Raw genomic sequence first — 24,098 nt, 5'->3', positions numbered from 1 at the left:
CTGCTCCAGAATCCAATGCTAGTGTGCCGTTGTATTGTGCAGAACTGGAACATGTTCCCTGGAGAAACAAATAGTGCATCACCATCTGCCAACGTGACAGACGAACATGGGTTTGGCAGACGCCAGGAGAGCACTTCCTGCCCGAATGTGTAATGCCCAACTGTACCGTTTGGTGGAGGAGGAATAAAGGTCTGGACCATGTTTATGGTTTGGCCTGGGGCCTGTAGTTCCCACAAAGGGAAATCTAAATGTGACAACAACAAGTTTGCATTATGACAACACTTTGGGGAAGGACTTTTGTGATTCAGCATGACAATGCCCAGGGGCGTATCTATAATGGGTGCAAGGTGTGCGGTGCATACGGGCCCCTGGGTCCAGGGGGGCCCACACCACACACCCTGCATCCATATAGTTTCATACTTACTTGTCCGTAGTCACCAGCGTGCTGCTCCGCAGTGCCGGGTTGGCAGCGGTCATTTTCCCAGTGACTATGCATGTGCAGTACTGCAGTCCCTGGGAAAACGAAAGCACCATTTTCCCAGAGACCCATGCATGCGCAGTAGATTCTGGCACTAAGCCAGAATCTACTGCTGCACTACCCGAGAGAGGAGGCGGCCTGCACTGAGTCTGCACATGAGCCCCCTCCTCTCTTAAAATGCCCCTGACAATGCCCTCTAAGCACAAAGAGAGGTTTATCAAAAAATGTTTTGCTGTGTTCGGCGTAGAACACAGGTTCTCAAACTCGGTCCTCAGGACCCCAAACAGTTCATGTTCTCCAGGTCTCACAGAATCAGAAGTGAAAAAATTAGCTCCACCTGTGGATCTTTTAAAATGTGTCAGTGAGTGATGAATACACCTGTGCACCACTGGCGTAGAAGAACTAGACTGGCCTGCACAGAGCATCACCTGAACCCCATCTAGCACATTTGCAAAGAATTGGAACGCTGACTGTGAGCCTGGCCTTTCTGCTAAACTTCAGTGCCAGACCTGACTAATACACTCGTGGATGAATAGATGTGAACCCCCACAGCCATGAGGCAGCCAAATGGGAATCCACTTCATATATATGCACAAGGTTTAGAAATGAGATGTTCACCAAACACAAATGGGTATGATGTCCAAGTGTTCACATACTTTTGGCTATGTAGTGTCTACATTACTGCTGAAACTAATACATCCTTTGCTACTGTCACATTACACAAATAGCTTTATTTTAATGTGCTTCTCACAAATATATTATGCCGCCTTAGTCTGGCGGCTGGACACGCAAAGTGACTGAGAGGAGGCAAATAGGGAGGACAGAATGAAAATGTAGCGCACATAGGGCCTGAATGAAAATTGCGCACCATGCCGATGGTTTCACAGTTGAGTGATTATCGGCAATCTGCGCATGAGTCTACAGATGTGTTCACAGACTCCACATACATCTATCCTACGTGCGCTACAAGTGACATGCTACGTTACAGACTCAGCGTCTGTGACACTGTAACGTAGCGTTTCGCAAGTAAGATACACCCGCAGTTGCACACAGAACATAGGCATGCCGCATATCATTTTAATCAGCAGAATAATACCATAATACGCATCGGAAGGCAAAAAGTTGCACAAAAAGACACTCAGCGCTAACGAGTCACACCACGGCATGGCACGACTAGAAGGGCTGTTTAACGCGCAAGGAAGCTAAATGTATGAGGACACATCTGTAAGTCACAAAGCGAATGCGTCAAGGCACATTATCGTAGTTGCTGGTAGTGTGATTGACACCCAAGTAGCATTTGGGGGAGGTAAATGGGTGTGGCAACAAAGAACACAGGTGTGTCGTACCATTTTGGAGGCGTATCTCACTCTGCGTTTGCCATCGTATTCAAGAAATATGGCTCCAGCGTCTCAATTCCCACAGCCATTCTGCGGGACCATAGACTCACTTAGGACTGTATATTTTCGCATGGCAGCAGAGTAAAGATTCCCGAGGTTATACAGCCCCCAATTAGTTCCTCTTACTCAATACCCCCAGTAGTGGCCCCCCCAAATGCAGTGCCCCACGTAGTGTTCCCCCTTATGCAGTGCCCCCAGTAGCAGTCCCCACAATGCAGTGCGCCCAGTAGCGGTATCCCCTTATGCAGTGCCCTTTTATATAGTGCCCCCAACAGTAGTCCCCCCCATGCAGTTTTCCCAGTAGTGGTCCCCTTTTGCAGGCACCCTGTAGTGATTCCCCCTATCTAGTGCCCCCTGTAGTGGTCCCCACAGTGCCCCTAGCAGTAAGCCCCTTATATAGTGCCCCCAGCAGTAGTGTCCCCCCCTCCCATGCAGTGCCCCCAGTAGTGGTCCCCCTGATGCAGGCTCCCAGTAGTGACCCCCCCCCTATCCAGTGGTCCCTGTAGTGGCCCTTCCTATTATTGCCCCCATTAGTGGTCCCCCGAGTGCAGTGCCTCTAGTAATACTAGGCCCCTTTTAGAATGCCCCCAGTGGTAGTCCCCCCCCCCCCAAGTAGTAGTCCCCAGTAGAGTAGTCCCCAGTAGAGTAGCCCCCCCCAGTAGAGGTCCTCCCAAAGGCACCCCCAGTAGATGTTTCAGACGCGGCCAATGGTGTTCCTACTGAAATGCCCAGTGGCTGCGTCGCCAATCCGCTGCTAAGTGTATTAAGATGCACCATTAGCCTCACCATCAAAGGGCCTGATTCACTACCGAACGCAACTGAGAATACGCATGCAAACTGCCGATTGTTTCACACTGCGCATGCGTACGCATCGCAGTGCGTGTGCGTGAACCAGCCGCCGCAATGGGGACTGCAATCGCAGCAGCTCTGCAGACCCATCGCAGAGTGATTGACAAAAGGTGCAGTGGGAGGGGGCTGGTCGGCCGAACGCAGGCGTGGCAGTTCGCACGCTGTTGCAGGGGCATGTACAAATTATGCACTGAGATCCCATATGCAGTGTGAGGCCTCATAGCGTGCGTGGTTGGTAGCAATTTCTGAGTAAGGTCAGGGCTTCTGCAAGGGTGCGTGAGGCTACGATGGTACTCTATTGTACCGATGGTTTGGTTATTCTGCTAAGCATTAAAGATGTGTGTAAGGTAAAGTGGGTGTCCTTTGGCTGTGCTGAGTTTGCATTGCGACCGCAGTTGATCAGGCCCACAGTTTGTACCAGGCCTAGGGTTGCACAGAATCTCTGTCTAAACATGGCTGCCTGTGGGCCTGATTCAGAGCTGAACGCTCTGACCAGAGCGCTCGCTCTGAATCAGGGCCCTCCTACCTTTTTTTGGAGCGTCCACAGCTATAGCGAGCGTCCATGATGGTCGCGATGGTCTTGACCATCGCGACCATCGGCTTGCGACGGAGACCCTGCGGTAGGGTCTCGCTGCCGCAAGCCCTGGAGTGATTTTGGTTCTATCAGAGCCAAAATCACTCCCACTGACATCACTAGTGATGTCAGTGGGGCCGGCTTGAGACGGTAGGCGTTCCCATGGGAACGCCTCCGTCTGGCAGGCACGCCCACCAAAGGGGGCGTGCTGTCAATCAACATCGACAGCACGCCCCCTTTGGTGCGAGACCCGGAGCGATGGTGAGACCGTCGCTCGCCGGGTCTCGCGCATGCGCACGACGGAGCTCCCTCCGTCGTGCGCATGCGCAGTGGGGAACATCGACCCGCTTGCGAGCGTCCTGCCGCTCGCGAGCGGGTCTGAATGACCCCCTGTGTCAGTACAACTACACCTCAGGACCCGGTCACTGCCCGCGCTACGCCCACTTCAGGATAGCTACCCCATTGTCAGGGCCACCATGGGCTACGGAAACATTATATTTGGAAGTAGACTTAGGACCTGATGCAGAGATGGACGGAATTGTAGAGCCGTCACACAAGCAGCTTTACAATTTCACCCATCGTAATGCAAACGCAGAAGGTGTCAGACAACCCTTCCTTGCTGCATTTGCGAGCACCATCGCAACCATCGTGTCCGATGGTTGCTCCTTTGGTCAGGCTGCGAGAGTTGAAGCTTCCCGCAGCCTGACCGGGTGCTGGTCACTTCAGAGGCTGACAGGGACCCTGGCCTCATCCCTCACGGAAAATGGGGGGCATTACGCCCCCGTTTCTGGGAACAGTGACCAGCCACGCTCCGCCCCCCAAACACTGCTGCATGTCAATCGTACTGAGGCTTTGGGGGAGGGTCTGCGAACATAATCGGAGGGCCTGTTCTAAACATGCGCAGAACGGCTCCTGCGCAGGCGCAATCCCCTGAACATCGGAGATGAATGTACATCGCTGAATCAGGCCCTTAGTATATGCAGGTACGGGCATTTTAATATTTTATTTTATTCATTAATTTTTATTTTATTTTATTCATTCATGGAACTGACATCTACTGTACTTTAACCAATTCACAGAAAAGCTCAGGAACTCAACCCTGTGCCCTTGCTAAGCATGCCTCTAGGCTTCTTGATAAGAGCTAATTGCTCATGAACTAAGGGCACATATCGCAACTGTGTATGCAGATCGGCCGATGATGCGTACTGCGCATGCGTGTGCTTGAGTTAGCATTGCAATCGCACTGCGATCACCGCAGAACAGTGGCGTAACTAGGGTATTTGGAGCCCATGGCAAATTTGAAAAAGGAGCCCCCCCCCATGTGGTCGTGGTCACTTAAAAATGGGGCGTGTCAACATGACACACCCCTTTATTTTCAAACTGAACATTCCTATCCATATGCACCTTAACCCCAGTAGTACCCCAGTATGCAGTTGTGGTCCCTCTCATGCTGGCCCATAGTAGTGCCCCTTATACAGTATCCCCAGTAGTGGTCCCTCTTATACAGCCCCCAATTAGTTCCCCTTACTCAATACCCCCAGTAGTGGCCCCCCCAAATGCAGTGCCCCACGTAGTGTTTCCCCTTATGCAGTGCCCCCAGTAGCAGTCCCCACAATGCAGTGCGCCCAGTAGCGGTATCCCCTTATGCAGTGCCCTTTTATATAGTGCCCCCAACAGTAGTCCCCCCCATGCAGTTTTCCCAGTAGTGGTCCCCTTTTGCAGGCACCCTGTAGTGATTCCCCCTATCTAGTGCCCCCTGTAGTGGTCCCCACAGTGCCCCTAGCAGTAAGCCCCTTATATAGTGCCCCCAGCAGTAGTGTCCCCCCCTCCCATGCAGTGCCCCCAGTAGTGGTCCCCCTGATGCAGGCTCCCAGTAGTGACCCCCCCCCTATCCAGTGGTCCCTGTAGTGGCCCTTCCTATTATTGCCCCCATTAGTGGTCCCCCGAGTGCAGTGCCTCTAGTAATACTAGGCCCCTTTTAGAATGCCCCCAGTGGTAGTCCCCCCCCCCCAAGTAGTAGTCCCCAGTAGAGTAGTCCCCAGTAGAGTAGCCCCCCCCCAGTAGAGGTCCTCCCAAAGGCACCCCCAGTAGATGTCCCCCCCAGTAGATGTCCCCCCCAGAAGTAGCCAACCCCTCCCCCGTTGTGCATATAGGTTTAAAAATAAATAAATATATATATAAAAATATACTTACCTGATTCCACGCTGCTCCTGTCCGCGATGCCGATGCCGCTCCCGCCCTCCAGTCCGCCCGGGCTAGCGCGCTCAGCATTATGGGACTGACGTCATGACGTCAGTCCCATTACCCACTGCAGGAGCCGGACGGAAGTCCGGCTCTTGCAGTAGGTGCTGCAGCAGTCAATGAGAGTCTATCTGACTCTTATTGGCTGCTGTTTAACACACGCATCGCCGCCAGCGCTGGCGGCGATGCGTGTGTTATGCACAGCCTGAGCCCGCCTCCTGGCGCTATTGGGCAAGCGCTCAGGGGGAGGGAACGGGCTCAGGCGTGCAGCACAGGAGCGGCGCTGGAAGCCTAGCACCGGTCCTGTGCAAATGTGTAGCGCTGACCGCACTCATTGCGGTCGGTGCTACACTGGCTAACTAGGGCGGGCGGGCCGGTACCGTGGCCGGCGGCGCCCCCCCGCGCCGCCGGTCCAACGGCGCCCAGGGCACGAACCCCGCTCGCCCTGCCCTAGTTATGCCACTGCCGCAGAAAGAAAGCCATCGCAGAGTGACGGGAGGTCAGCGTTTGGGGGTGGTGACGGGGGAGCAGGCTTGCCTACCCTCCCGATTTGGCAGGGAGCCTCCCGAATATTGGGTGCCACTCTCGGCCCCCTGGAAAGGCAAGCAAGCCTCCCGGCTGCTGCCTGCCCCCCGACTACTAATAGAAACCCCTGCAGCAGGGGGGGCCAGTGACGCGATTCGCGTGCCCCCGCCCCCAATGCGGCATCATTACCCGGTCACCCTCTCCGCAGACATTCAGCTCCCTCACGGAAGGAGGGATCTGAATGTCGGCAAGTATGCGGGGGAGTGATCGGAGTAACGCAGGCGTGCCTGTCTGTTTGAACGCCTTTGCATGGGCGTGCATAAATTAGCCACTGTGACGGCATACGCAGCTTGTGTACTCACTGCGTGCGACAAGCTTAGCAATTTTTGAGTAAGGTCAGACCTGCTGTTGTTCTACATGAGGGGTCGATGTTACTCGATGTTCCCGTTGTATACACAAGACTGCAAGGTATTACGGATGTGAGATATCGGTAGTGGGCGTCTCTATGCTGGCTGTGTGACGGCTTTGCGATTGCATTCATTAGCATATTTTCGCAGCAGGCATCCATGCGTAATTGCAGCTGTGATCGCAATAGCGATCCGTAGTGAATCAAGCCATAAATATCCCTCCCTATGAAAAAAGTTAACAGCTAAACTGTGTGTGGTTGTAATTTGCAAGCTGACATAGGCCCTGATTCAGACCCACTCGCTTGGGCAGCTCGCAGGTCTGAAGGGTGTTTTTTTTTTAAGTCCGGCCTTCTGGCCGCTCGCTAAGCTGTGGGTGACCACCCACAGCTTTTGCGAGCGGCCAGGTGATGGATGCGACCATCGGGCTTGCGACGAGACCCTTGTGGTAGGGTCTCGTCTGCCGCAAGCCCCAGTGGGCTTTCGCTCTAATAGAGCCGGAATAGGGAATAGGGTCGCCCCCAAACGGCATGCGTTATTTCAGGAACGCCTCCGTTTGGCCAGCCACCCTCCCTCCCCACCTACAAAACGGGGCGAGCTGTCGATCAACATCAACAGCCGCCCAAATTGTAGTGAGCCCTGTTTGACTTTGTAGTGACCCGCTTGCGAGCGGGTCTGAATCAGGCCCATATTGAGGCTGTGGCACCTTTTTGCAAAAGTATTTTAATTATTTTGACTATCATTTGGCCCACAAGGTGGCAGTGTTCTGCCAAGGTCGTTTATATAATACTGTATCTAATTTTACTGCAGCAAGATAATCAATATTGTGAGAATATGAATAATTAATAATTAAAAAAAACAACACTGCAGTCAATAGAAATTAAATTGTTCAGCCTCTCAATAAATGAATGTAATATTAAAAAATACTGTGTACGTGACTTTATCAAATAAGTAACCTTTATTGCTGACAATGGCCCTCATTCAGAGCCGTACGCTCTGAGCAGAGCGCACGCTCTGAATGAGGGCCGGGCTCCATGAAAATGGAGCGTCCTCCTGGACGCTCGTATAGCTGTGGGTCACCACCCACAGGCTATACGAGCGTGCATTGTGATGGCCGCGATGGTCGTGACCATCGCGACCATCGAAACTGCGAGCCGGAGCCTGCGGTTGAGGTTTTCAACCGCAAACTCCGGAGTGATTTTGGCTCTATCAGAGCCAAAATCACTCCCACTGACATCACTAGTGATGTCAGTGGGCCGGCTTCTGACGGGAGGCGTTCCCGTGGGAACGCCCCCGTCAGGGAGGCACGCCCCCGGCACGCCCACCAAAGGGGGCGTGCTGTCAATCAACATTGACAGCACGCCCCCTTTGATCGGACACAACGAGCGAAGGACTTTCCTTCGCTCGTCGTGTCTGGCGCATGCGCACGACGGAGCTCCCTCCGTCATGCGCATGCTCAGTCCATAACATCGACCCACTTGCGAGCGGACAGCCGCTCGCGAGTGGGTCTGAATCAGGCCCAATATTTGCATATCCTAATAAACATTCCGTAAATTCCATATATAAAAAGAGCCATGGAAAAAAATCCATTTCATACAGCTGAAATATTTCCAGCACTAGCCTCAACGGAGACCACTTTGTCATAACATCAAACCTCAGCAGCATATATTCTATTAGTGCTTAGCTACACAGTCACTTATATACACAATATGTCAAAGATCAATGTCTAATGGATCTCTGGTGTCAATAATGCAGGAGGGAGATTGCAGAGTGCACTGATGACGCCACTATTAACCCATACTTGCCTACTTTTGAAAATGCATTTCAGGGAGATTGTGAAAGCAGCACCTACGAGAGCGGCGATAAAGTGGGCGTGTACTGCTACATCTGAGGGCGTGTCATTAAATTGCCTTACATCCAAATGTAAATGAGCCCCAAAGCCGTTAGTAAGGTCTACTTGTTGATGAAATCACATTGATACTTTTCAGAAAATGCCTGTAGCCATAGGGATCATTGTGCCTTATACCCAATACAGGGAGCTGATACTAATGATCCCATTAGAATGTACATATCTGATTTTTTTATATACAGTAACAGCTTCATAATGTGGGTAGGGAAAATCAGGGAGATTGCTGGACTCTTCGGGGAGATTGCTACTATTTCAGGGAGTCTCCCTGACAATCAGGGAGAGTTGGCAAGTACTACCTCCCCCCTCTCTCTCCTCTTCCCTCTGTGTTCTTGACTTTGACACCCATGTTACCCCCCAAATTGAGTCCATCCGCCATGGCATCTCTTCCCTTCAGGCTCCTCTCGCCTCCCACTATCCCTCCCCACCAGGACTGCCAACCTTGTCCTCTGTCTTCCCTGTCTCTCGTGTTGAAGATCATGCCCTCCTTTACACCTCTTCCCTTGACCCCATCTATTCCCAGCTCTTCCAGTCTCTCCCTCCCAATGCCTGCTCCCAAACTACTCACATGTTCAACCTATCCCTCTTCTTTTGCACCTTAAATTCATTATGCAAACATGCCCTGGTCTACCTCATCCTTAAGGGACCCTCCTCTTCCTCCTCTAAGTACTGCTCCACCTCTTTTCTCCCCTATGCCTCCAAGTTCCTTGAGTCAGTGGTGTACACTGCCTCTCCAACCTCCGCTCCATCCACTCGTCCTTGACCCATTCCTCTTTATGATATCTTTTATAGGAATAAAGTTAATAGACCAGCGGACTAAATGCTGCCGGTCTTTATCCCGACACCAGAAGACCGGCAAGGGACAGAAGATAGGCGTTGAAATACCGACACCTAACATTGTCCCAACGGCAGAGTGAAGAAGGACGCTGGACCGATCGAGGTGAGTCCGGCCGTCCCTAGCACTTAGCCGCGGAGGTGGGTGGGTTAGGTTTAGGCAACCCCAGGGGGATTTAGGCTTAGGCAACCCCCGAGGAGGGTTTGTGTTAGGCTAGGGGAAGGGGGTTTAGGGTTAGGCACCACTGGGGGGGAGGTTAGGGTTAGGAACCCCTGGTAAGGCTAGGTTTAGGGTGCGGGGGAGGGGGGTAGGTTTAGGCTTAAGCTTAGGCACCACCCCGGGAGTTTAGGGTTAGGCACCCCCAAGGGAGGGTTAGGGTTAGGAGGGGAGGGTTAGGTGATTTACCTGCCGGGGATTCCTAAGCCTAACCCCCTCCTCCCCATAGCCTAACCCTCCCTGGGGGGTGCCTAACCCTTATCTCCCCCTGGGGCCCCTAAACTAACCCACCCACCACGCAGCTAGCAGCTTACAGGGCCCCGCTTACCTTCGTTCGGAATGCCGGATGTTGGGATTTCGTCGACGGGCTAAAGATAGGCGTCGGGATATCGACACCTATCTTTAATCCCGGGTTGGGATTCTGATGTTGGGATTCCCAAGGCCGACATCCTGGCCTCCGGTAAATTAACTACATCCCATTAAAACAATCTACTACAATGGAGAATTATCATTATCAGTTTCATATTTATAGGTTTTATATAAACGTCCGAATTGCCCGATAAAGATCTGATTTAATTCTGACATATCTGTAGATGTGGTAGGAAAATGACCAGACCCTGCCTGTGGGTCTGGTTATTTTTATTTACCACATCATCAGCAGGGTCGTAGCTAGCGTAGTGTGGCCGGTGCCATCGTACAGGGCACCACAGGTCAGGGGGCGCTGTTTGGGCCTGTCAAATTTCTGTTTATTCTAATTCTTGCTTATAACTTCCTCTTATTTCATCCCCAGCATTCCCCGTAGTGCGCATGCGCATTGGGGAACATCGACCCGCTTGCGAGCGGGTCTGAATGACCCCCAAGTGCCATAATGAGATTGCTCTGTTTCCGCATGTTACAAGCAGTTCTTACAATTTATTTCTTATTCTCATGACCTTATACATTCATATTTATTAAGTATCCAAAGTGCAAAGAAATATGCCTTAACCAAAATCGGTATAAATTATATTATGGGGACTGTGGTCGACGAGACCTGGCGCCCGCATGTGTCTTAGGGTGCTTACACACTAGACATCGTAACGACAAATAAATGTCCACGAACTATGCCGATGCGCAGCCCCGCGGTCGTTTGTCATATCCTCAGATCTTACCTACATGCAGTAAAATCTGGCAATCTCGTTAACGAGATTAAGGTCGTTGGTCAGATTGCACAGCTTTAAGTACGATATCGTATGTCCGGGAGTGCCGAGGAGTTCAAGGGAAATCGTTGAAGACATTGCATAATTTGCGAGTTCTCTAGTGGGTAGGCACTTATAAGGCACATACACACTTAACGATATGCTTCATGAGCGATATCGTAAAGTGTTTCCCCTGCACTGCTGGGCTCAATGTCGTTATTCACACTGAACGATATCGTTCAGTGCTGGCACCCTCCCTCATCCCCATACTTTTCAGAACCTGACAATATTGTCAGGTTGCCCTGCAAGTACGGGCGATAAAAGACATCATTAACGATCCACAGGAGTGTGCATCGTTAGAGATATCTTGCATACACACTGGACGATATTGAATGCGATGAACGATATCGTTATCGTTCATGTCGTCCATCTTATAGTCTAGTGTGTGTATGCAGCATTACAGTTATTTCCTTGGACCATACATGCCTACTCTCCCGATTTGGCCGGGAGCCTCCCGAAAATCGGGTGCCGCTCCCGGCCCCCTAGAAAAGTAGGCAGGCCTCCCGACTTTTCCAGTTCCCCTCGCAATTTAGTGCTAAACCCACGCTGCGGAGGGGCTGATGACGCGATTCACGCTGAATCGTGTCATCATAACCCCGCCCCCGCATAGCAATGCCGGAGATATCGGCATTGCATTGTGTAGCGGGGGCGGAGCCTAAATTACACAATCGTGTGTCTCCGCCCCCAGTCCCGCCCTAAACGCTGGTAATGTGTCTGGCCACGCCCCTCTATACAGGCCCCGCCCCCTGCTACACCGACCTGGCTGCTTCCTCCCGGAGGAAGCAGCCAGGATGTGGGCAAGTATGCCTTGGACACCTAGCTGCTGAGCCGATGCTTAGAAAATAATTCCCTGTACACACTAGACGATAAGTTAGATCATATGAACGATAACGATATCGTTCACCACGTTCAATATCGTACTTGCAGGGCAACCTGACGATATCATCAGATTCTACAAAGTACGGGGAGGAGGGAGGGTGCCGGCACTGAACGATATCGTTCAGTGTGAATTCTCAATGCCGTTAACGACAGTGAGCCCGGCAGTGCAGGGGAAACACTTAACAATATCGCTCATGATGCATATCGTTGCATGGTGCGTACACACTAGACGATATGCTCCCTGAGCGATATCGTCTAGTGTGTCCCCGGCAGGGTGTGCTCAATGTCGTTCATGACATTGAGCACACCCGCTGAACGATATCATTAACGATATCGTTCAGCGCCGGGCTCTCTCCCCCATTCCATAACATGCAGCAAACCTGACGATATCGTCAGGTTGGCCTGCATGTTAACCCGATGAATGATGATGACGAACGACCCGCGGGAACACGCATCAGCATTATCGTTCGTTTTTGTGTTAAAAATGGACGATAAAGTGGACGACTGAACGATAACGATATCGTTCAGTCGTCCACTTTAATCGCCCAGTGTGTATGCACCATTATGCTTAACACAGAAACAACCCCACGAACAATCGTTTCCATCAGGCTCTCAGCATAAGTAAAACATTAGAGCTCGCATTAATCACGGTGTGGCAAAAATCCAAAGCGCTTCCCATAAAACCATTGTTTAGCAGGGTGGTGCTTCTCTATGTACACTTGACAGGGCTCTATATGGCAGTTTATATTTTTTTACCAGCATATAATTATTTGCACAATTGAATCTCACTCAAAAACCCTAATAAAGCACCACACACAAATGGTACAAATGACCTGAAAACACATTTCCGGGTGTAGGAAGATGGCAGCCGCGCTTTCCGGATGTGCACAGAAGGAGACGTCACCCTGGGTGGAGGAAGATGGCCGCCGCAGGTAAAACGTACTACCTACTTCCGGGTGTGTGCACATGGCGGCCACCCGGCTTCCTGTGGGCAACATGATGCTGTGTTGTCAGTTCCGGGGCGGGAGGATCGCTGCTCGTGGGGTCTCTCCGTGGAAGTGTCTCACAATTATTGTGCGTGGTTGGTCAGGGTGTTTGTAGTTACAGACACGCGTGTGTGTCCGTCTTGTCACTGTGTATTGTGCTTCATACAGGGATGGCGGGTGCATGGGAGGCAGGATACTTAGCTGGGGCAATGAGATTGTTTTACTCAGTGTTTATAGGAAACATACAATGTAATGCAGGTGCCTGTGTGTGTGTGTGTGTATATATATATATATATATCTATATTTGGTGATTTTATATATATATATATATATATATATATATATATATATATATATGGTGTGATATATATATATATATCAAAATCACACACAACCACCCACATAGAACACCATGGAGACAAGAAGCCAGAGACAATAAACAAAGCTAAGGTGACAATGACATGCTTTCCATACAAAACATACATGTGTCATGTCTTGACATGGAATCCATGCCCTCATATAAGTTAATGTATGTTAGTTGCCAGCCTGGTGTTGGTTTGCTGTATATAATATAATGATATGACGATATTGTGACTCGTGTTACTCTCACAGGCGAGCTCACCCCGGTCTGTCATTCTCCCTCTGCGGTCGCCCATAGGTGGTCCTGTAACACAAGCATTGGTATGAGATGCTGGCATGACCAGTCCTGTGCTCCTGGGAGGGGTCAGTGATTGGTACAGTTTAGTTACACGTGATTGCTGTTCTGTCCGTGGCTGGCACAGTGTCCACCTACTGCTAAATGCAGGGCAGCGTGCCATTGTCTGTACGGGCCCTAAATCCATAATAAAAGTTCATCAGTAGCTGGCAATATGCCTAAGAACTGTGTTTGCAGAAGTTAAAGTTCTATGAACACTATAATCTGGTACACATAGGCATCGATAGATATGCCTGTAGAGAAATGAATGCTATTGTTCTCAGTTATCAGCATCTTGCGTGCTGCAGCGTCTCCCATTAAGCCTAACCACACAGGGACGGACTAGCCTCCCCCCATGATAAAAGCTGTAAAACAACAAGAAGAAGCTGATTTATAGAAAGCCATTTGAATTGTAGACTTATTCTTCTATATAGTTTTAATGATGTGTATTATTTGCAGTGGGCATGCATTGGCAGCTATTGGTACTGCATACGAAAGACTTGGCTGGTGGAGTCCTCGGTTTGAAGTAGTTTCCTGTGCGCTGCCCGCCTAACCGTAAGCCGGTTACAGGGAATAATGCCGGAAATCAAACTCAAACACGTCGTCTCCTGCAGTAGTGCGGATACGGTGAGTACTGTACATAGATCTGGGTTTAGCATAGAACTATGGGCCTCATTCAGAAATGTACGCTATTGCCACCGTTGCTGTGATGTTGTACGCAGAGGATATGCGAAAAGGTGCTAAATTCGCGGGCGCCTAGATTTGTATTGAGCCTCCCACAGGCTCCATCGCAAATCCAAGTACTAATACGCAGCCACATACGCAGACCCTTCCATAATTGTCCTCCAGTGTAACCCTATGGTTGTGCAGAATGGTTGCCTGAAAAGAGACGCTGGAGCCATGTTTTGTGTGTATGCGATCGCAGACTCAGGCAGTGCATTTAGCTCAAGTTTCTTTGTAGCAACTGTATCAAAGAAAAGTGAGGTTTTACACAAGTGTCGTACAATTTCCTTGATCGTTTTGTCCCTTGTGGGATTGCTTTAGTTATGTCTGTGCATGAAGTTTGAAGTGTACGTTTCAATACATGCAGGTCCACTTTGTTTTTCTTGGCGTTGTTTTTGTGTAACTGTGCTTATGTGCTAAGATAGGGGCCTGACAACCTAATGGGGCCTGCAAGGTTAAGCAGAAAATCTCACGTTGATTGTGGCTCTCGCCTTTACAGTGTTCCACCAGGGCACCAGCAGGGTCCTCTCATCTCTCATATTGAGAAAGGAGGTGTAGTAGAAACCTAGGGGTGTCCTGTGGTACTGACTGACAGGCCGCCGTGTACTTTACAGAGGGAATTTGCCAGCTCATCCTAAAAAGTGCCCAGTTACATTATGGTCTCGGGCTAATTCAGCTGCACTGCTGAACGCAAATTCCCGATTATCAGGAATCTGCGCATGCGCTGGACCCATTCTGGGTCATGCTAACACACATGCCAGCCCTTGTATACCTCTGCTTGATTGACAGGCAGAGGCATTTAAGGGCCGGACGGCCTTCCTGGAAACGTGTCCGCCCCGTTTTCCGGGAGTGGCCAGCCCAGAGACTGCTTATGGACGAACGCAGTCTGCTGGGCTCGCAAGCCGGCCAGCCTGAGTAAGCTGAGGCTTACTCAGCCGGCCGTCCACCGATGGTCGCGATGGTGATCCCAACCGGCAACCTCCGTCGCAGTACTGGGATCGCAAATGCAGCAGGGGGTGTCATACACCTCCTGCTGCATTTGCATGATTTCAAGGATCATATTGCAAAGCTGCCTGCGTGCATACATCATATAACTATAGCCTGCGTGCATTCATCATATATCTATAGCCTGCGTGCGTTCATCATATATCTATAGCCTGCGTGCGTTCATCATATATCTATAGCCTGCGTGCGTACATCATATATCTATAGCCTGCGTGCGTACATCATATATCGATAGCCTGCGTGCGTACATCATATATCTATAGCCTGCGTGCGTACATCATATATCGATAGCCTACGTGCGTACATCATATATCTATAGCCTACGTGCAGCTTTGCACCTGCGATCCTTGCTGAATCAGGCCCTTAGTTATTAATGTGCAGGCTGTAGTTTTATTTCTCCTCTGAACATACCTCTGTCTCCTAGACTCACACAGCAGAGAACCTACTGAAGCCTGACACTTACCGTAAGTGGAAAGCCAGACAGGCCGGGGAGAAGCAGGTCTCTGTCATTCTGCAGGTATGATCATGTTGGGGAAGGAGGTGTTTTGGGGGGGGGGGGGTCTTGTTTGTTCTTGCTCCTATATCTTCAGGACTAGGTAACTGCTTTACTCTTACAGCACAGCAGGGCCTAAAACACAATATGGCTTGTACAAAAGAGATTAATAACATTTGCAACAAGGGGGCAGATGTACTAAGCTATTGGAAAGTGATATATTGAAGATTGATAAACTGCCAATCAATCAGCTCCTAACTGTAATTTTTCCAGCACAGCCTGTACCATGACGGTTAGGAGCTGAGTGGCTGGTGGTTTATCACTTTCAAACTTATCATTTTCCAGAGATTCGTACATCTCCCCCAAGAAGTGGCTAGAAAAAGTATCCACGCGCTTTATACGTTTTGTTTTCTTACAACACTGAGTTAACATTAATTTATTAGCAAATTCTTAGTTCTGATTATCCTCTGGTGCAGGGGTCTTCAAACTTGGCCCTCCAGATGCTGTGGAACTACACATCCCAGCATGCACTGCACATAGTTTTAGCATGCTGTTATATCAAAAAGGTGGCAGTGCATGCTGGGATGTGTAGTTCCACAGCAGCTGGAGGGCCAAGTTTGAAGACCCCTGCTCTAGTGTGTACCCAGCGTTAGTCTTATGCTAGTGTCATTTCCATTGTGATGTCTGTAGGGTAACGAAACCATCTTATATTGTCTTTATATTCACCATTCAGCCTACCCTTTGCTGATCATCTCTTGTTTGTCCTTAATAAGTGAATGATATGATTCTGTCTCTGCTGCAGTTTGAGAAGGAGGAGCAGATCCATAGTATTGACATAGGAAATGAAGGTTCGGCCTTTGTTGAGGTGTTGGCGGGGCACTCGACGTCTGTCAGCGAGCAGGAATATGAGGTGAGCCTGGGAGACTGTCCTTGCTTCGGGTGAGGTGACCCAACAGGAGCCGGGTCCATTTATTTACTAGTAGGACATGATTACAGCACTCTGCTTTCCTGTATATATCTCCATCTGTACATCCATGACTCTGGTGCAGGCCTTCCTGGCTTTTCTGCAGGCCCCGATTTCCTAAAATTAAAGCAACTATATAGGACCCTTCCAGTGTAATTCAGTTTTATTTTTATTTTTAAATCTGGGATTAAACTTTTTGAAACACTGGAAATGTTTTAAAAATACACAAACGCTGTCTGGTTTATGAAATGGTAAGCGTTCACTGAATCCCCGACACGTTTGTCTCTTTATTCAGGTGATCTTGGGAACGTCATCCTTCATGTCACCCAGCGAGAGCAAGAGCGGCAATAACCTGAATCGTTTGCGGATGTTCGGGCCAGACAAGCTGGTGAAGGCGGCAGCTGAGAAGAAGTGGGATAGGGTGAAGATAGTGTGCACTCAGCCATACACCAAAGTAAGTAGTGTCCTCCCCGTCCAATTCTCTCCTATCCCCCCCCCCCCCTCATTTTACGCAGTGATGGATGAGGTGAACAAGCCCTCAGCCGGGCGAAACGCGCTGAGCACTGAGGATACTGGAACGTTGTGATATGTAAAAGTAACATTTCTATACTATAACATAATGATATGATCACTGTTTAGTGATGATGTAATGTATGGGTTGGTAATACCAGCTTATCATATAATTGTTGAGATATTTGTATTTATTCTGTTCAGTTTTGTTACACGGGCGTTATATATGACTCAGCATGAACAAAATCGATTATCTCGATGTGTAACAAATAAAGGATGCTCATGCATTACTGTTTTTTGAACATTATCAGGGGTATTCAATATGGAGCGAAAACGCCGTTTCAGCGATGTTTTCGCTCGGATGACGTAATTTCAATATTCAATTTGAAAACTTTTCCCGGGGCGAAAAGTATATTGCATTCGACCCTGAGGAAAAGTATCACCGAGGAATGGGTGGCGAAAAAAAGTGCAGAATTGGGGTTTTGGGGTGCAACATTTCGGAAACCACCCTGCAGCCTTCAGACAGGCCCCCAAAGGTAAACTGTGTCCAAAAATTGAAAAATAATACCTCAGAGGACCCCAAAAAAAGCACTTTCATTTTGGGGGCGGAAAAAAAATTGGGGGGTACAAAGTTAAAAACTGGCGAACTACAATCTAGGGGGGGCCCCAAGTATGCCCCAGGTGTTTTTTTCATTGCAGGTGTTTGCGGCAGGTGGATTTTTCACGTTTTTTTTAAAACTTAACTTTAGCAACTTTTAAATATGCTCACCCCCATTTTCAAGTACCCCAAATTTGCTGGGGCTATTTATTTTCAGCCGAAAACACTTCTAAATACTATTCTTCACCACCTTCCCAAATCCCCAAAATAGCAGCTATTGAGCCCGTTTAAAGACCCCAAAAACCTTCAGCAGGGCTAATCGGGGGTATCCACAGTGATCCCCCATGTCAGAGCATCTTTTTGGGGTTTTTTATGGTCATTTCCCCAAAAATCAGCGAAGTTTTCGCTGATTCCACATTCGCCGGGTGCCGTTTTCGACGATTTCATAGTGAATACGGGTATAATCGGGGGCGCGCCCGATAATTTTTTGCCGGCAAAAGCTCCGATGTGCGGCGAAAACTTCGACCCGCATAGACGGTAAAGTTTTAGTTTCCTATTGAATACCCCTGTATGTTTTATTAATAAAATGGACTATTCACTTGTGATAGTCCTACATGTATTTATGCTCTGACCATGTGCCAGTGCGGAATAGCATGTTCCTATTTTTTTAATACCTTCAGCCATACATTACTTGATTTGCCCAATCTCGTCCAATCTTGAAAGCTATACAGTAATAGGCCTGGATGGGAGACCACCTGGAATACCAGGTGCTGTAGGTTAAAAGAGACTAGATGGGACTAGGAGGCACATGGTTGAGCAATTTTTTGGTGCAACAAATTTACTTGTGATGTGTCATTGTGCGATCAAACTTTAAATAATTTTGACGATTTGAATTAAAATTGAACGTTCAGTGGGTTATAGATTATATGAATATTTCTCCATATAATGTGTGTATTAGTGTTAATTAACACATATTTCTACTTCAGGGTCCATAGGGGGTCCACAGGGTTGACCTTGGGGTTATAGCTGGAACAGGATCCATGGGCACCACACAGTTAAGCTTTTAGCTCCCAGGATGCACTTGGGTCCTCCTCTATACCTCGCCCCCGAGCCACAGGCACCTCAGTGTAAGCTGGTGCCCGGCCGGAGTCGGTCACCGCGCAGGGGGGCTGCAGGAGCAGCCCCCAGAAGCTTTTTATTTTAAGTTAAATTTTATTTATTTTTAATCTATTTTTACTACAGACGGCAGCGAAGGGCTGTCTGTACAGACGCCCACGCTGCCGCTCTGATCCCCGACTGGCGCTGCGACGCCAGTACTGATCTGGGGATCGCGGCGGGAGGACAGAGTCCGTACTAGCCGGACTCTGTCTACCTCCCAGGACTGCTGCCGGAGTCGCCGGGGATTCAGGTAAGCCGCGCGTCGCTGGCTAGCGGCAGCGCGCGGAATGCCTTAAATGCAGTCCTTTAGCCTCCGGTCCTGGGGACAGACCGGAGGCTGCTGGCAGTGGCGGCGGGCCCCCCCCATAACCCGTGGGACCACTAGACCACCAGGGATAACCGGCAAGCGGGAAGCCAGCATCCCTGGGGTTATGGCCAGCCAGGGGAGGAAGCCTTCCCTGTCAGCGGCTCCTCCCCTCAGCTCAGCGCGCCTTTCAGCTCGGAGTCTGGCGTCGCTGAGCTGCAGTTACTCGGCCACTCCTCCTCTGAGGTCTCCAGCGGCCATTTTCCCACAATGGCAGCGCAGATCTCAGGGAGCACGCGGACCGGTCCCCCTGTGTACCTCTCCCCTGATTAAGGACAGCGTACACAGCACTATAGCCCTCCCAGACACTGAATCTGGGCAGGTTGATTGTAGTGTAAAGGTGCAGTGAGTATATCTTCCTGCATGGTATGTGGCTTTTTGCTAGTGCTGCCTGTCTGTGCTTATTTTCCGCTTACTGTCAGCTTATACCTATCCCTTTACTTCTACAAGCCCTGCAGGTGTGTGGGGGAGGGGCGTTTCTACTGACCTCACTTATATAGATCACGTATTTGTGAGGTCCGTCACATACAGTAGTGTGCTACTCAGTGCCATATTGTGGGCTGTTGTTCAGCACACCGGTGAGTGCGTTTCACTTCTACCCTGGTGCCAGATATATAATATATTCTGTCATGTCAGACGAGGAGGTTGAGCGCTCAGTGGCTCCGGTGTTGGCCTCCTGCGGACGCTGTTCTGCAGGAGTAGATAGGGAGGATTTGTCACAGGATGGCCTGTGTAGTCGATGCCAGGTGGCTCCTGGCCCATCCAGACCTTCTCTGGTGCAGGAACCACCGTGGGCGATGTTTTGTCAAGTGCTGGTGTCTATTGCGGACCGTCTGTCGGTCCCGACTGCTCTCCCTACTAGGGCGGTGCCCCAGCCGACCATACCCCATTCCCCGGGTGTCCCGCAGTTATTGCGGAGTCCTCCTGGGTCTCAATCAGTTGGTCCCTATGCGGGGTTGCCTATGTATATACAGGCTTCCCCTGTGCCGCAGCAGCCTGTGGTACCTTTTCAGGCCCCTATGGCGACGCCTCCACCATGGGTGGATGTGCTCTCCAACTCCGTGCAAAATTTGGCGGCCGCTTCCTCGGCTTTTCAGTCAATGTTGCAGACTGACCTGCCTTCTAGGATTTCTAAACGCCCACTCATGACACGGGCTGCTCAGGTATCGGACTCAGAGGGTTCCTCAGATGATGGGGAGGTCCCTGATGACACTGACTCGGACGCCTCGGTCCAGGAAATGGATACCAAGTCGTCCATTAATGTGCGAGCACTAGTTAGGGCGGTGCGAGCTATTCTTCTTATAGAGGATGAGGCACCGGTTCCTAGGTCGAAGTTTCCTAGTTTCAAAAAAACTAAGGTGGCTTCTGCGGTGTTTCCCCTGTCGGATCAGTTGACGGATCATATGGCGGTAGCTTGGCAGGTGCCCAGTAAGAGATTCCTTCCTCAGAAGCGGTTGGCTTCTAATTACCCCTTCCCTGAGGCACATTGTAAAAAATGGGAAACTCCACCGGCGGTGGATTCCCATGTCACCCGTTTAACTCGGGGCGCCACCTTACCATTACCGTCGATATCCTCGCTGAAGGATCCCACGGACAGGAAAGTTGAGACTTGCTTAAAGTCTATTTACTCCCTCTCCGGGGCGGTGGCCCGACCGTCCATGGCCATTTCCTGGGTGGCCAAGGCCATTGAGGGGTGGGCCAATGCATTGGAAGATACCTTCCCGGACGACGCTCCAGATGTCCAGCGGGCGTTGTTGGGACAAATGAGGGACGCCGCTTCTTACATTGGAGAAGCTTCTTTAGATGCTAGTCTGCTGACCTCGCGGGTATCGGCTGCAGCGGTGTCTGCCCGCCGATCCTTATGGTTGCGGTCCTGGAGAGCGGACTCTGATTCAAAGAAAGGTCTGGAGGCCTTACCTTTCAATGGGGAATTACTATTTGGTCCGGACTTGGACAAAATAGTGGACACCCTGGCTAAATCCAAGTCGGCCTTCCTCCCTTCGGCGGCACTGCCTGCTAAGGTTCGGAGTTCGGCTTTTCGTTCCTTTCGGGTTCAGGGTAAGGCGAAAGGTCAGTCCTTCCCGAGACAGTCTGCGAGTAAGACGGCCTCTAAACCCAAGAAGCAAGCCTGGAGTGCTCGGCGCCCTTCTTCCAAGCAGGAAGATAAACCTGCGGCCTGATGGGACGGGCCTCCCTCTGGGGGACCTCAGAGTGGGAGGCCGACTTCTTCTATTTGCCCAGTGCTGGCACAATACCACCACGGATGCCTGGGTTCGAGAAGTGGTCTCCCAGGGGTACGCCCTGTCTTTTCGGCACAGACCACCCCACCAGTTTTTCTGCACAAGTCCTTCTCAGAACAAGACCAAGGCGTTACAGGTTCAGGAGGCTATAGAGTCCTTGCTGAAAGCAGGGGTCATTGTTCCTGTTCCTCTATCACAACGAGGGACGGGGTATTATTCGTCTCTGTTTCTGGTGCAGAAACCCAATGGTTCTCATCGCCCTATCCTCAACTTGAAGTCTCTGAACAAATTCCTCAGAGTTCCCAAGTTCAGGATGGAAACGTTACGTTCCATCATTCTGGCGATGGAACCGGGGGATTACATGGTGTCCCTGGACATCCAGGACGCCTACCTCCATGTTCCGATAGCATCTTCACACCAGCGGTATCTGAGGTTCGCTATCCTTCAACACCACTATCAGTTCCAGGCGCTACCCTTTGGTCTCTCCACGGCACCGAGGGTGTTCACGAAGATTATGGCGGTCATGGCCGCACATCTTCGGAACCAGAATGTACGGCTGCTGCCGTACCTGGACGACCTCCTGTTGCTGGCGAGCTCCCCGGAGGTACTGCTTCAACATCTCCACCTGACGATCGCTTGCCTGCAAGCGCACGGGTGGTTGATAAATTGGAAAAAGTCCTCTCTGATTCCATCACAGCGGATGGTTCATTTGGGAGCCCTGCTGGATTCGCGTCTGCAAAGGATCTTCCTGACTCCGGAGAAGGTCGCCTCACTACAGCTGCGGATACGCAGTTGCCTGAGCCGTTGCCGCCTGTCGGTCCATTCGGCTATGAGAGTTCTGGGGTCCATGGTGTCGACATTCGACATGGTGGAATTTGCCCAGTTCCATTCCCGGCCCCTGCAGGGGCTGATTCTATCAGAATGGAACGGGTTACCTCACCGGATCCGCTCTCAGGTGCTGGTGTTGTCTCCGGACGTTCGGCTATCTTTGGCTTGGTGGCTTCAGACAGCTCATCTGGTCGAGGGGCGCCCATTTTGGATCCCGGACTGGGTCCTGCTCACGACGGATGCCAGTCTCCGGGGTTGGGGGGCAGTGACCGGCTCTTTGTCGCTTCAGGGTCGTTGGTCAGCGGAAGAAGCACTTCTCCCCATCAACATCCTGGAACTGCGGGCAGTATACAAGGCCCTGCAGTCGTCCGGCCCCGCTCTTCACGGAAGGGCGGTACAGGTGCAGTCCGACAACGCCACCACGGTGGCGTATATCAATCACCAAGGCGGAACTCGCAGTCAGGCAGCGATGTCGGAGGTGTGTCGTATCCTGTCTTGGGCGGAGGGTCACATTCCAGCGATCTCGGCGGTCTTCATCCCCGGAGTCCTCAATTGGGAGGCGGACTTCCTCAGCCGTCACGACGTGCATCCCGGGGAATGGTCGCTTCACCCAGAGGTGTTTCAGCTACTAGTGGACAGGTGGGGACTGCCGGAGCTGGACTTGATGGCCTCCCGTCACAATCACAAGTTGCCCGTTTACGGGTCAAGGACAAGAGACGCAGGTGCAAGTCTGGTGGACGCGCTGTCGGTGACATGGACGTTTCACCTGGCGTATCTGTTTCCTCCGATATCCCTGCTTCCTCGGGTTCTGCGGAAATTCAAGCAGGACGGCGGCATGCTCGTGCTGGTAGCTCCGGCGTGGCCCAGACGTCCTTGGTACTCCGATCTGAGGAGCCTCTCCATCGACGCTCCGTACCTTCTTCCTCAATGTCGGGACCTGTTGTCTCAGGGGCCCTGCCTTTACCCGGATCTGGGTCGGCTGTCTTTGACGGCGTGGCTCTTGAGACAGCCGTCTTGAGGTCTCGGGGCTTCTCCAGTTCGGTTATTGGTACGATGCTCAGGGCACGCAAGCCTGCTTCAGCACGGATTTATCACAGAGTGTGGCACACTTACTTTCAGTGGTGTGAGTCCAGACTTTATGATCCTCAGGTGTTCCGAGTTTCTAGGATCTTGGAATTTCTTCAGTCAGGATTGGATCTCGGCTTACGCCTTGCATCTCTGAAGGTTCATGTGTCCGCCTTGTCCGTGTGGTTTCAACGGCGGATTGCAATACTACCAGACGTTCACACCTTTTTCCAAGGTGTTCTCAGGATCCAGCCTCCCTTTGTGCCTCCTGTGGCTCCTTGGGACTTGGCGGTGGTGCTACGGGTCCTGCAGGGTCCTCCGTTTGAGCCTCTTGAGGCGGTGGAGCTCAAGTGGCTGACATTTAAGACGGTTTTTCTCCTGGCAATTGCTTCGGCCAGGAGGGTCTGAATTGGGGGCGCTTTCCTGTCGCCCTCCTTTCCTGATTTTTCACCAGGACAGAGCGGTGCTCCGCACTCGTCCTGAGTTTTTGCCCAAAGTGGTCTCGAAGTTCCATATTAATCAGGAACTTGTTGTGCCAGCTTTTCAGTCCCCTGATCTTTCAGCTGGTGAGACTTCCTTAGATGTGGTCCGGGCGCTTAGAATTTATGTAGACCGGACTGCTTCGGTTAGGGAGTCTGATTCCTTGTTTATCCTCTTTGGTTTTCACAAGAGGGGTTGGCCTGCCAACAAACAAACGTTAGCCCGTTGGCTTCGTTCCGTTATTTGTGAGGCTTATGCACAGGAGGGCTTACCTGTGCCAGCCTCTGTTAAGGCTCATTCCACTCGTTCTGTGGGTCCCTCTTGGGCTGCTAGACGTGGCGCTTCTGCTGTTCAGCTGTGTAAGGCGGCCACTTGGTCTTCAATTCAAACGTTTTTGAGGTTCTATGCGTTTGACACCTTTGCCTCTCAGGATGCTTCCTTTGGGCGCCGG

General features: G+C 50.8%; 1 protein-coding gene across 1 annotated transcript in view; it reads left to right on the top strand.

Moving 5' to 3' along the window:
• The first annotated feature begins 12,524 nt into the window (after nucleotides 1-12,524).
• XRCC1 (X-ray repair cross complementing 1) overlaps nucleotides 12,525-24,098 on the top strand; it is a 33,100-nt gene continuing 21,526 nt past the window's right edge. The window contains exons 1-5 of the mRNA XM_088449743.1: nucleotides 12,525-12,613; nucleotides 13,679-13,846; nucleotides 15,372-15,464; nucleotides 16,243-16,350; nucleotides 16,700-16,858. Coding sequence (XP_088305869.1) covers nucleotides 13,796-13,846; nucleotides 15,372-15,464; nucleotides 16,243-16,350; nucleotides 16,700-16,858 — 411 coding nt within the window. The 5' untranslated portion in view covers nucleotides 12,525-12,613; nucleotides 13,679-13,795. The remainder of the gene's footprint in view (nucleotides 12,614-13,678; nucleotides 13,847-15,371; nucleotides 15,465-16,242; nucleotides 16,351-16,699; nucleotides 16,859-24,098) is intronic.

This window comes from Taudactylus pleione, unplaced genomic scaffold (genome assembly GCF_031769625.1).
Source record: "Taudactylus pleione unplaced genomic scaffold, aTauple2 ptg000494l, whole genome shotgun sequence".
NCBI lineage: Eukaryota > Metazoa > Chordata > Amphibia > Anura > Myobatrachidae > Taudactylus > Taudactylus pleione.
This window is presented reverse-complemented; position numbering and strand designations above follow the sequence as displayed.